The sequence below is a fragment of the Alligator sinensis genome, unplaced genomic scaffold, assembly GCF_000455745.1.
Source record: "Alligator sinensis unplaced genomic scaffold, ASM45574v1 scaffold123_2, whole genome shotgun sequence".
NCBI lineage: Eukaryota > Metazoa > Chordata > Crocodylia > Alligatoridae > Alligator > Alligator sinensis.
Window position 1 is genome coordinate 829,646 of NW_005841917.1, and position 13,118 is coordinate 842,763.

At 41.5% G+C, this 13,118-nt stretch overlaps 1 protein-coding gene across 4 annotated transcripts in view; it reads left to right on the forward strand.

Annotated features, from left to right (window-relative positions):
* The window catches only part of BZW2 (basic leucine zipper and W2 domains 2), a 93,346-nt gene that overhangs the window by 70,904 nt on the left and 9,324 nt on the right, over positions 1-13,118 (forward strand). For all 4 annotated transcript variants that reach the window (XM_025198220.1, XM_025198221.1, XM_006018919.3 and 1 more), the window contains 3 exons: positions 622-792; positions 1,357-1,503; positions 7,824-7,962. In XM_025198220.1, coding sequence (XP_025054005.1) covers positions 622-792; positions 1,357-1,503; positions 7,824-7,962 — 457 coding nt within the window. The remainder of the gene's footprint in view (positions 1-621; positions 793-1,356; positions 1,504-7,823; positions 7,963-13,118) is intronic.

Sequence of the window (13,118 nt, forward strand, 5' to 3'; positions counted from 1 at the left end):
TGTGAATTAACTATTACTAATGGTTTACTTTTTTGGATAAGTCTTATTCTAAGCTTGTGCTAAATAACTTTGCATTTATTTAGTATTCAGAAATAAGCCTTCGTGCAGTATATGGTAAGTAAATTCTTTCAAAATGTAAATATGAAGAAATGCATTGAGGTCTTTTAACTTATGTTTGCATGATGCCTTTACTGTCTGTACATTTGTACCAACTCTTCAAGAACAAAGAAAGAAAGAGGTTTCTTTTTCCATCTGTGTAAGGCTACTTGAGAATTTTGTTTTGAAATGCTTGAAGATGAAGGCATTTTCATTTATTTAACAATATTTATGTGTTTAACAGTAATCAACTGGTCGTTTTTTGCTTTTCTTTTAAAAAAACGTGAACTAGTTTTTCCCCGCTGTGTTCAATGATCTCTAAACGCAGGCCAATATAATATTTCAGTATGGATTTTTTTTCAGCGTTAATGTAAACATTAATTTTCTTTGAAGCATGTTACCAGTAACATTATTTCATCTTCAAGTTGAGTCCTTGGTGTGCATTTTCAGCCAGTTCTGCCCCTCTCTTTTGCCATTTAAACATACTTGATTATCTACTTAACAGATACCTTCTCTGTTTTCTAGGAACTATTTCCAGCCAACCGGCAGACTGTGGAACACTTTGCCAAGTACTTCACTGATGCAGGTCTAAAAGAGCTCTCGGACTTCCTCAGAGTCCAGCAGTCACTAGGAACTCGTAAAGAGCTTCAAAAAGAGTTACAAGAACGTCTTTCTCAGGAATGCGCAATTAAAGAGGTGGAGAGGTTTTTTCCAACTTTTACTTGCATGTTCATGCTATTGCTTTTGTATTCAGGCTTAAATGAACAGTTACTATAGCAAAATATATTTACATCAGTAGGGTTTTCTAGTGTTCTCAGTATTATTTTCAATCTGCATCCCCCCTCCCCAAAATAGGGGTTTGTCCTATGTTGTAAAGAATTGTTAAAATTGCTTTAGTTTCCCTTACTAAAGACTTTAAAAATGAATGTGTAGTATGTGTTACTATAAAGAAATTGAGAAACATTCTGTATCTGATTGCAGTTAATTATACTTTAGTGCTCCAGTATAAATTCCATTTCATTTAGAATCCATACATTGTATACTTAGATAGGAACTGATCTATTTCTTTGTAACCAAGTGACATGGCTAAAACAGCATCTGACAAATCTTCCTTTTGCAATGTTTCTGTTTTTTTGTTTCTTGTTGCTTTGTCTGTACATCATTGCAATACTGGTAAAGCACTGCAAAATGCTTTTTCATCAGAATGGTTTCTAGGTGATTGGAAATGTTGCAGGAGACAGCATTTTCTTTCTCCTCCAGGTAGTGCTTTACGTGAAAGAGGAAATGAAGAGAAATGATCTGCCAGAGCCTGCAGTGATTGGACTCCTGTGGACCTGTATAATGAATGCTGTTGAATGGAACAAGAAAGAAGAACTGGTTGCTGAACAAGCACTTAAACATCTAAAGGTATGTTTGCAGGGAGAAAAGAGGGTTAAGTATAACGTGTAGGTATTTGACAGATATCAAACTTTTTCGTGTTTAAGTCCTAGATCAGTGATTCTCAACCATGGTGCTGTGGCACACTGGGATGCTTGAGATCCTTTAAGGGTGCCTCAAGGTGCCACACAATCTTAGCACTGTTAGGTGTATATACATGATTCACAAGATGAACTCAGGTATTTTGAATAGGAATCCACTTTGTTAAAAGTATTCCAATCTGATATAGTCATTCTGAATGCTTTGTAACGGAAAAATTGCTCTATTACTTTTTCATAGTCAAAAATGAGTGAAAAATAAGAGCTGACATTTTTCAGAGAGTGCCTTGAGTCTAGCTGGTGGGACCGGTGTACTTTGAATCTAAAAAGGTTGAGAAGGACTGATCTAGAAGAATTTGTCTGAATGTGACACTGTATAACATCCTAGATCATCTTCCATGCGTGGGGAATATTGTCCTGTACTACCATATGGTGACAAAATAATGTATTTATGCCAAAATAATGCGATATCAATGAATGTTAGATCACTTCAAAAGATTCCAAGAAACCTATGCTGAAATAAAAAGTATATAGGAGATTTAAAAACAAAACAAAGACACTTTGATATAGCTAGTACTTGCCATTGAATTTGGAAGAATTGTAGAAGAGACACTCAAATTAGTCAGCCATAATTCCACTGACGACTTGCTAACTGAGAGTGAGACTCCTTCATAGTATTGAGCTGGAAATATAGCCATTTCCCAAAAAATCCTCAGTATAGCGTTGTGTTCTGTGACTGGAACCAGTGACACCGGGGCCAGTGAACAGGCCAGCAAATAGAGAAGTTTGAGTAGGAGTTCGGTGGGGAGTTTGCCCACCCACTTTCTTACTGTTACTTCATTATAAGCTTGCTGAGTAGAAGCAGACAAAGGAGGAATAGGGAATTGCTCTATGAAGAAGCAGCAGAAAAGCAGGAAGAGGAACTAGCAGGAGAATTGATAGGATGAAAGATGTTTCAGTGCAAAATCCCTTGCTTCTACCAGCTCTTCCTCTTCCTGTATCTGTGAGCTTTGTCCAGGCATAGCCCCTGACCACCGAGTCTTCTGTCCAGGATATGGACTAGCCTTGCAGGGACTGGGGTGTGCACATCCTTGCAAGGGAAAGCAAGGTAGTGGGAGTGCTTGGGCTGCACAAGGTGCTTTCTGCTGGATTCTCTCAGGAATCAGGTAAGGGAACTGCAGGAGGAGGTAGATAAGCTCAGAAACATCTGCAAGCATGAGACCTTCATCAACTTGATGTACAGAGACCTCCAGCATCATGGAAGAAAGACAGTATAAAAATACTTAAAAATAAGTATGAAGCTCTTAAATCATAGGAGAGGTGGCGGAGCAGCAGTGGAAAGCAGTGCTAGGAGAAACAGCAAGCACCAGGGAAACACCAGCACCAGCGTGGTCACGCTTTATAAGCGCATGCTGCTGACACTTAAAGGGCCAGAACCCCACACTGGGATTAAAAGGAGCCCAACTCAGAGAGATGGGAGGACTGGAAGCAAGGTCCAAATGGTAGAAGGCAGCCAGCTGGCGGCAAACCCACCGAAGTGGCTTGGAGGAGCCAAATGACTTACCCTTAGCTTGGTCCTGACCATCGGGGATGAAAGATTGGGACTTGACTTAGGATGCTAAACCTAGGAGAGAAGAGAGAAGAACTGTAAGTATAGTGAACCGAAGTGGCCTACAGGGGACAGTTACTACAGATGAACCCTAAAATACAAAGGGGTTTTTGCGAGGCTAAAGAACTATAAAGAACAGCTAAGTCCCGGAGTGATATTCTGAGTTCCATATTGCTTTGTTTCATATACATTATTTACCTCAGAAGGCAGGATATGCAAGCATAGCCTGTGTGCTCATAACATCTGTTGGAGATCTTACGAGGTTGGCGTAAGGTGGGGTGTAGGGGAGGCAAAGCACCAGAAGACAGCGCCAGGGCTGGCTAAGGACAGCACCCACAGAGAATAAGACCTCCTTCCAAAGTGCATAGAAGAGCAAGTAGTGGCAGGCGCGAGTGGTTGCCCTTACCCTAGTTCCAGGTATAACTGGAAGCAAGCTGTCCACTTGCAAAAGAACCAAGACTGTGAAAGGCCCCATGGAAGCATTAAGATGCGCCTCATGGGATAGGCACGGGCACTTCCACATTAATCAGTTAGATATCCAAGATGTTAAAAACTAATGTGTGAAGTATGGGGTCTAAAAAGCAAGAATTGGAGGTCCTAGTTACAAATGAGGGAATTGTGTAAATTATCCTACCATGTAAATGGGGTTACAGAGACATTGTGAGAAGATTATTGTTATGGATGGGTCTAAGTTTTTTCAGGAAGGATAAACAGGGGAAAAAAAGAGGTGTTGTCCTGTATATGAAGGAGATGTACATACATTCTGAGGTGCAGTATGAAGTGGAAGGTCAACCTGTTGAAAGCATTTAGGTAAAATTCAGATGGGAGAGCAGTAGGGGGGATGTCATGGTAGATGTCTGCTATATGCCACCAAACCAGGAGGAAGAGATGGAGGAGACCTTCTTTAAATAACTGATGGGTGTTTCCAAATTGAAGGACCTGATTTTTTCATGGGGGACTTTTATTATCGGGATGCCTGCTGGGAAGGGAACACATCAGTGCATTGGCAGTCCAGCAAATTCTTGGAGTGTATTGAAGATAATTTTGATACAGGTGGTAGAGGCCAACTAGAGGAGAAGATCTTTTTGACTTGCTGCTCACAGACAGGGTTGAAACTGTGACGGTGAAAAGTAACTTGGATGACAGTGAACATGAAATGATAGAATTCAAAATCCTAAGGGGAGGCAGGAAGGAGAGCAGCTGAATAAAGACCCTGGACTTCAGAGAAGCAGACCCTAGCATACCACAGGGAACTGATGAGAAGGATCCGCTCGGAGGCAAGTATGCGTGGGTGGGGGGAATCCAGGAGAACTTGAGAATTTTAAGGAGGCCTTTTAAGGGTACAGGAGTAAGCTATCCTAATGCAATGGAAGAATGGGAAGTACAAGAGGCCAGCCTAGCTAGACAGCAATCTCTTCAATGAGTTAACTCAAAAAGGAATCCCACAAAAAGTAGTAACTTGGTCATTTTACTAGGGAAGAGTATGAGAGTCTCATACGGGCATGCAGGGAGAAAAATTAGTAAAGCCAAGGCACAACTTGAGGTGTACCTGGCATGGGACATGAGGCCAAAAAATGGGATTCCACAAGCATATCAATGGTAAGAGGAAGATCAAAGAAACCATTGGTCCCTTGAGGAATGGAGAAGGCAATCAAGTTACAGATGATTCAGAAAAGGCTGAGGTATTTAATGCCTTTGTACTTTAGCCTTCACAAATAGGGGCATCTACCAGATGACAAAAGTAATTGGTAGCACAGATGGGGAAAGAGACAAAGAGCCTAGAGTAGTGGCAGAACAGGTTGGGGAAGCTAGGTAAGCTAGAAGCTTTCTAAGTTAGCAGAGTCAGATGGGATGCACCCCATGGTACTGAAGGAATTGGCTGAGGTAATTTCTGAACCATTGGCTGTCCTCTTTGAGAACTTGTGGAGATCAGGTGAAGTCCTGGATGACTGAAAAAGGACAAATATAGTGCTTTTTTTTTCCTTAAGAAAGAGAAGGAGGATCCAAGGAATTTCAGATTAGTCAGCCTGACAATACCTGAAAAGATCATGGAGCAGGAATCCACTGTGAAGTACCTAGAGGTGAACAAGGTGATCAGGAAAAGCCAGCATGAATTCACCAAAAGCAAGTCATACCCGACCAACCTGATTTCCTTGTACGATAAATGACAGACTCTGCGGATGGGGGAGGAGCAGTGAATGTGATATACCTTGTCTTCAGCAAAGCTTTTGGTGCCATCTCCCACAACTTTATCGTTAACAAGCTAATGAAATACAGTACTTTCTTCTGCTCTATAAGTTTGGATCTTCATGCTCAACAAATAGTCATCAGTGGTACAATGCCTACTTGGGGAGGCAGTATTGAGTAGGGTTCTCCAAAGGCTGTCTGGTTCTGTTATTGTCTTAATATCTTCACAAGTGATGTGGATGATGCGATTGCGTATGCACGTAAATTTGTGGATGATCTAAATTGTTTAGGGTTGCTGATGCTCTAGAGGGTAGGGCTAGGATCCAGAATGACCTGGATAGCCTGAAGAAATGTTCCATAAACAATTGGACGAAATTCAGCAAGGACAAGTGCAAAGTCCTGTACTTGGGAGAGAATAATTGCAAGCACAAATATAGACTATAGAATGTAGACATTCTTCCTCAGTCTTGCATTTGAAAGCTTGTCTAACTTTATCCCAGCTACATAGTTGGCCCAATAAAAGATATCACCCTAAGACATTCTTACCTCTTGCACAATTTCTCGATCACCAGAGCTACAGCATCATTCTTTAAACTATTTCTAGCTCTTTTAGACATTTAGGTTTGTATTATTTAGGACTGCAATCCATGTTTGTCAGTGAGCAACTTTCAGAATACTAAGATTTGCAAGAGAGAAATTCATAGTCAATATATCATGAGTTAGATTTGCTTTCTTGGAGCCCAGTCTTACAAATATTATTCATATAAGTAATATTTACATATGAATAGTTTCATTGATTCAGTGGAACTTTCCCCATAAGTAACATTATTTGCCCCTTGAGAGATTTGTGTGTGGTGCATGCATCTAAACCTACTTTCTTGACTCAAAAGACTAGTCAGATGTCATACCAACCTGTTGGTAACTCGCATTTAATAAAGTACTTCCAAACCAAATAAAACATTTGAACTGCAGCAGGACACAATACTTTTACTATCTTCCTTTTCAGTGTAACTTTTCAACAGGTAGAAGTGAATAATCCTTGTGTCTTATGCAGAGTTAGTTTTGCTGAGCTATGTGAGGCAGTGCCTCAAATAGAATGTCAGATAATATGATTGTTTCTTGCCTGAGTTTTTTTAATTAAAAAGATGAGGCAATATTTTCAAACTTAGTTGTTTAAAGCCCAGATTCCAGAAGACAGGTTCCTAACTTCCCTTTAAAAATAAGTGTCATAGACCTGTTTAAAAGTCATTTTGCTTCAAGCTCCTAAGTGACTTCTGAGAACTGAAACCATAAATCTGTGTCAGTCACTGCGTAAGAGAAAAAATAAAATTGATGGTGCTGACAGGATCAAGGAATCCCTTTTAATGAGAAAAGAGCCATTTCAAACTAAATACATTCCCTAGTATTTACATATCAGCAAGAGACACTTCATCTTTGGATGATGTTGGATTTTACCTGACTTTTTTAATGTGTTGCTTATTTTATCTATTTAATAATTTTAAATGTAGTGTTGTCCTTCAACATCTGTGCCTGATTAAATGTAGGGAGTTTCTGAATGGTCAGTGAGGGAAGGATTCGAGTGCCTCACGTGACGCAGTTGATACCTGACCTGTTACTGAAAGCTTGAGAGTGCTCCAGGGAGAAAACAAATATTTTATTTGCTTCCATTAACCAAGTCCTGAGAGTTGTTTTTGTATCATTACAGGGTGAGAGAGAGCCCATCAAATCTTTTAAAAAAATACTTGGAAAGAACCTTAAAGTACTATCACCCAGCTCTTACTGTGCTTACTGCATTACTTCTTCTCTCTTCCCTGCAGTAGATGACTGATGAATCAGTTTTGTGAAAGAAACACTGAACCAAATTTTCAAGTCATTACAATTTTTACTTCTGTTTTTTTTTTTTTTTTTTTTTTAATTTATGTAATGACATACAAGCAATAGCTCTGAAATGGTTGTAGACCAAAGGAACTTGTTTCATGTAGGGCCCTGAACTGCTAGGTGCTGCATATCCATGCCCCAATCCAGAACACCACTTAAATTTAAAACAAATGCTTGAGCTTGTAAGTGGTCCCAGTATTTTTTATACAGGTTCAAATACACTTCGGTGTCCCCCTCAAATGAGGGGAGAGGAAATGGAGAAAGAAGGGTAAACATGGTGATTAAGAAGGAAAAAGGGAATGCAATTAACTGAGAGAATGGGGGATCAGAGAAAAGGAATGTTTGCATAACAAAATGGAGTCTCTAGCTCTGTACAAGCAATTGCTACTTTCTTTGTCTTTAAGTATTACATTAAAGGGAATTAAATCAACTGTTGTTTCTTTGTCAGTCTATTATATTAATTTTCTGTTAAAAAAAACCTGTTCTTCACAAAAGCAAAAGTCATTACACATGCATAATGACCCAAGTTCTTTTGTATAAAAGTTTAGCATTTTCCCTTGTGCTTGCTTCTTTTTCAGCAATATGCACCCCTGCTTGCTGTGTTCAGCACTCAAGGCCAGTCAGAACTCATTCTTCTCCAGAAGGTTCAGGAATACTGTTATGACAACATCCATTTCATGAAAGCCTTTCAGAAGATAGTGGTACTCTTTTACAAAGGTAAAAGTCTATATGCAGTTTAGCATGATGTACAATGAGTATTTCATCTTGTCTGAACTGGTGCATGCACAGAAGAATTGGATTATTTATATTTGGGTGGTTTACAGTCCACTTAATTTGTAGCTGGTGGCCAAATTAAGGACAAGCTGCTCTGCTGTTTGCTTGGTTTTTGCTTCAAGGGCACCGCTTCTCCATTCAGCTGCAGCTTAGTAGTAGTCCCACACAACTCACCAGAGAAGCAGTGCCATTTAAAATAACCTGCAGCCAGTTGCTGGAGCATTTCAGAAGTCTCAGAAAGCTGTCTGCTTCACAATCCCTCAGTTTCACAATTTATTTCACAAACCCTCAAATATGTCGCGGGGATTAGCAACTGATCTGAGTGGTATCCAGGTTCTGTTGTACTAAGATATTATTAAATGTCACACTGCTAAATAATTGAACTGCTAAAATTGCTTAGGCCTGCTTGAAATTCTAAGTAGGGAGCAGCCCTTTATATAGGATGAGTCTTCAGACTCCACCCCTGCATCCCACCTGTTTAAATAGTGTGGTGGTCAGTGTCATCTCAGTATCAGAAAACAGTGTCTTTTACTTTTCATTTCCTGACAAGTGTTTTCCCATTTCCATTTAAGTAAATGGCCAAATTTGTCTCGCTTTTAATGGAAGGAGGGTCAGAACACAGCTAGACATTTTCTGGTTTTTGGGCATGTTATTTCTACCACAGTTATTGTGTTAATGGTGACATGCTGCTATTTATGGCACAATATTCATCAGATTTCTGCTGCTATAAAATGGCAAACCAGTCACAAAGATATTACTCCGAAAAGGGGAGTATCTTTGTGGCTGGTTTTCTATGACACCGTACGTTGAATGTGTGACATGCCTTATCATCCTGAGGTCGATAGCTGATTGTCAGCATCGGGATCTGGGCACTTCTGCATCTGAAGCCTGGCTAAAAGTTGCCTGGGTCCTGATGGAGACAATTGCTGACTGTCCATATCAGGGTGTAGACTCACCTGAACCCGGCATCTTAAAAGGCTCTTTAAGGATGCTGGTCCCCGGTATGGGGCATCTCTGGGGTCTGGCGCACAGCCCTTCCTTGCCTTATCCTGAGGATTGGACAGGGGATTGAACCAGGACTGTGGCTTCCCAGTCCTGAATCCTGATGCTCAGCTGAGTGTCAGGAGAGAGGACTGAGTAACCCTGGGCTTTGAGTCAAAGCTGCCCCCTGCCCAACTGGCAGGATCAAGCTAGAGGCAGCTTACAGGTTTTGAACCTAGCTGCCCTCTGCTCTGTCCATGGAGGATGCCAGGCACACAGCTGTGAATGGGGGAGCTCCGCCCATCTTTAGCTGCATGTGCTGGTTTAAAGAGGAATAGGAAAGCTTCCTCATCCCCAGCTGCTAGCACCAGGTGGCTCTTTAAATGGGCGAGTAGATTAACTGGGGATGAGGGAGCTTTCCCATCCCTTGGTGTTTGTATGGATGCCTGTTCGTATGAACTCCCTGATCCCTAGCGGCTCTGGGGGAAACCATGAGGCTGATATCAGGGAGGCTCCCTAATGATGTGCTTACCAGCACCCAGGGAGCTTCAAGTGGGCAGGTGTTCAGCTGCTGCCCACCTGCTTTTTAAAGGTCCAGGGCAGTGACTGACGTCAGGGAAAGGCTCCTTAATGTTTGGCTCACAGCTCTCCGGACCTTTAGAAAGCGCAAGTGCAGTTGGGAGCTTCAGCTGCATGCTTGCTTGTTTTGCGATCCTGGGCACTCCTAGAACCCGTGCCTAGCAGGTAGGGACCTGGAGGCTGCCACTTCCACATGCACAGGTGGGGTGCAGCTGAGGAGGAGGGAGCTTACCACTCCCAAACTGCAGGTGCTTCCTCTCCACCCCAAGCGCTGGCAGTTGTGCATTTGAGGTTTGAGGAATTCTATGCCCCATTGCCAGAATTGAGTGGCCTGCCATGCACATGTGGCATAGCAGGTCATGCAGTTTGGGGAATGGGCCCCAATCATGCAACTACTGTAACATCTGCCAGTGGCCTTCGAGAGACTGTTATTTTCAGAATTTCATTTTTATGATATAGTTGGCTTGCTAGTAAGTTTTTTTTTTTCAGATCAGGTTGTCATAGAAACTAATAGACTTGCACTGTATGTGATGGGTGGGTGCCAAGCAGTTTGTTCTGATATTCTTACTCTAAATAGTTGGGGGTGGGGGTGAAAGATAAACATGAATAGGAACTCAGGATTGATTTTTCTCATTCATATTCTGCATGTGTGCATATTTTGGAAAACAAGCAAGTGAGGATTATAAGTGCTGCTTATCAGAGAACAGAAATAAGTGGATCAACAATATTTATCCGCGTTTTTATGTTTGTATAAGGTAGCTCCAATAATTCAGGGGGGGGAATTAAGTAAGTACTAGGAAATCTTAGGGCACTTTTACACATGCTGCAGGGGAGGGCACTTTAGAGTAGCTCTGAGAGCTGCTCTAATTATAGTGCTGCAGCGTCTTGTGTATCAGTGTCCCCGTGCTTCAAAATGATGGTGGGGCACTTGAACTAAAGGTCATCAAACAGGCTTTAGTTCAAGTACCCCCACTGCCATTTTGAAGTGCAGGGACACTGATGCATAAGCCTCAGAGGCTGACTGGAGCGTGGCAATTACCACACTCCAGCAGACTCAATTAATCAAGTCTGCTCCAACATGCTGTAATTACAGCACATCAGAGCAGCCTTGCAACATGTCTACAGGCACCTGTTCAGAACAATTAAGAGAGAGTTTGACATGCAAGTAGTTTTTTTTAGTACATCTTTTAATTCACACTGTGTATGCTGAATGAACACTGTACATATTGTGCGTGTTGTTATGCAAGTTAAATGCTGCAAATGTGAATAGTTTTACATAAGGTTCATTTTCAACTTGTGTAAATCCATTACACGAACCTTGCCAAAATCTGAATCTGTGGAACAGAGTTAATGAGAATTTGGTACAATTGTTATTATGGCTAATGCATTGAATAGACACTCCTTTATAAAAGTAGTGTAAACTCATAACAAATGAAACTTGCTTACAGGATACTAGTTTGGGTCCATTTCAGAATGTAAGTGGTCACAGTTGAGTACATTAACGATCGTGCCATTAAGTGTGTTTGGTTGGGAATAGACTCCAGGCTGGAGTAACAGAGACTTAATAGTGCTGGAGGCCTCACAGCCCTTTAGGATTTGAAGCACGCATAGCAGCCTCTACTTGCGTGGGCCACACTCTGGCTTCCTGGAAGTGATTTAATTCTGTGGTGTTTTTTACCCACAGAATAGAGGGCCAAGGATAGATTCTGTAAAGCCAGCCATGTGTCCTAGTTCATATTGGAGTCTGGTTTGAATATTTTATATCCTTTGGTCATTTCTTTTGTATGGTTAGTGTGTCCCTTATTTCTGTTTCAGTGGTTGGAGTAGCGCACATATGATCTATTCTCAGAAATAGGTTATTCCATCACAGTCTTGGAGGCTTAAGCCTGTTCATCGTATAGTTTCATTGGTGATAGGGTATGTCTGCTTATTGCTTAATAACTGGATGAATCCACTAGCCTTATCAGCTAAGATGGATAATTAAGAGAGAGTATTCTGTCTTCTGATATAACTGATTTCCATCAGGTAGAACAGCTGGGCCAGGAACAAAGGAAATTTTTCAGTCTGTGATCATCTTTTTCTAGCAGAGTTGAATTTCTACAGGCATTTTGGAATAACTCCTGGAAGGGGCTTGGAAATGAAAGAAATAATCCAGCAGAACTCTTCTTGTTATTGCACAGCCTGCTACTCTGGAGTTCCTCACTTGAAAAAGTAATATTCAGGATGGGAGGTGGGTTTGAAAAGCCATAAATGGTCACTAGTCAGTGGAGTTAAGTACTTAACTGACATTTGCCTCTGAAAATGTCTTTGAGGGCATGTATTGGCATAAAAGATTTCGTAAATTCAAATCCTAATTTTTTATCCTTTTCCCCCCACTTCTATTATAAAATATCCCATAAATCTGAATGATTTTCTTAGAATATAACCTGGAAATTTCATTTACAGTGTTACCATACCAGCAAGTTACCATACCAGCAAAAATAGATGATTTCCTTACCAATTAGAAGATCAAGTCTAAGGTTCCTAGTCTGATTCACAGTGATAGGAAGGGACCTCAGTAGTCATCTAGTCCAACCCCTGCACAGATGGCGGATTTGTTGTTCCTGTAGTTTATTCCATTTTTAACGTGAAAAGATAGAGCCAGATTTTCTCATGCAGTATAGCAGTTCTGTTTCACTGCTAGTGTAACCTATAAAAGCAATCTTATTATAATGTAGCTTATTATAATAGGCCCATGGAAATGTTACCTCTCACTGCTGCTGTTGTAGTGGAGAAAAAAGGGTACAGCCAGAATATGCTTTGCTACTCTGTGCCCATGCTTTTTTTGCCCTGCAGCCCAGTATCAATTAGATAAAACACTTAAGCCAGCCCTAAAAATAAAGCTGCATTAGATTCAGGGAACTGTGAAAGTAAGATTTCAGCTTGCTTTGTATAATGCCTCCTGAACTCTGCTTTATGCACATGATCGGCCAGCTAAGGCTCTTTCATTACTAATCCAACAGAGGTTGCATTTAGAAGCTATTTGACCTGATGTGTGTTTTTGAAAGATTTCTAAACTGCTGATATACTGTCAGTTGACCAGAAAAAAATATCAACTGTGCGGGCCGGGAGCGACCCGAGCCCTTTTCCGTGCTGCACGCGGGCTGTGGCCAGCAGCCCGGGCACACCGAGCCGGAGAGGGAAGGCCGTCGAGCTGGAATTAGGCACAAACGCTTAGCGGTAGTTTTAAAGATTGTTTACTTACACCGAGATGGCAGTGGTGCAGGCTGGAAAACTTGCTTGAGTTGCGGTTACAGACAGACAACACAGACGGTCTCATGGAGGTTGCTAGGCTCCACGGTACAGAGCTCCGGATGCTCTGGGTGAACGAGCCACCAAAATGAGAATCGTAGATACGTCTTATAAAAGTCGCGCTCGAAGACGGGAAGAGGTGGGCGGTGGATCAGGCCGCCAAGCTCCTCTGGATCTCACACAGGGTTTCTTTTACCTTGCCGTGTACCCAGAGTCCCCACGAGATGGATGTGGAGTCCTCTTCGGCT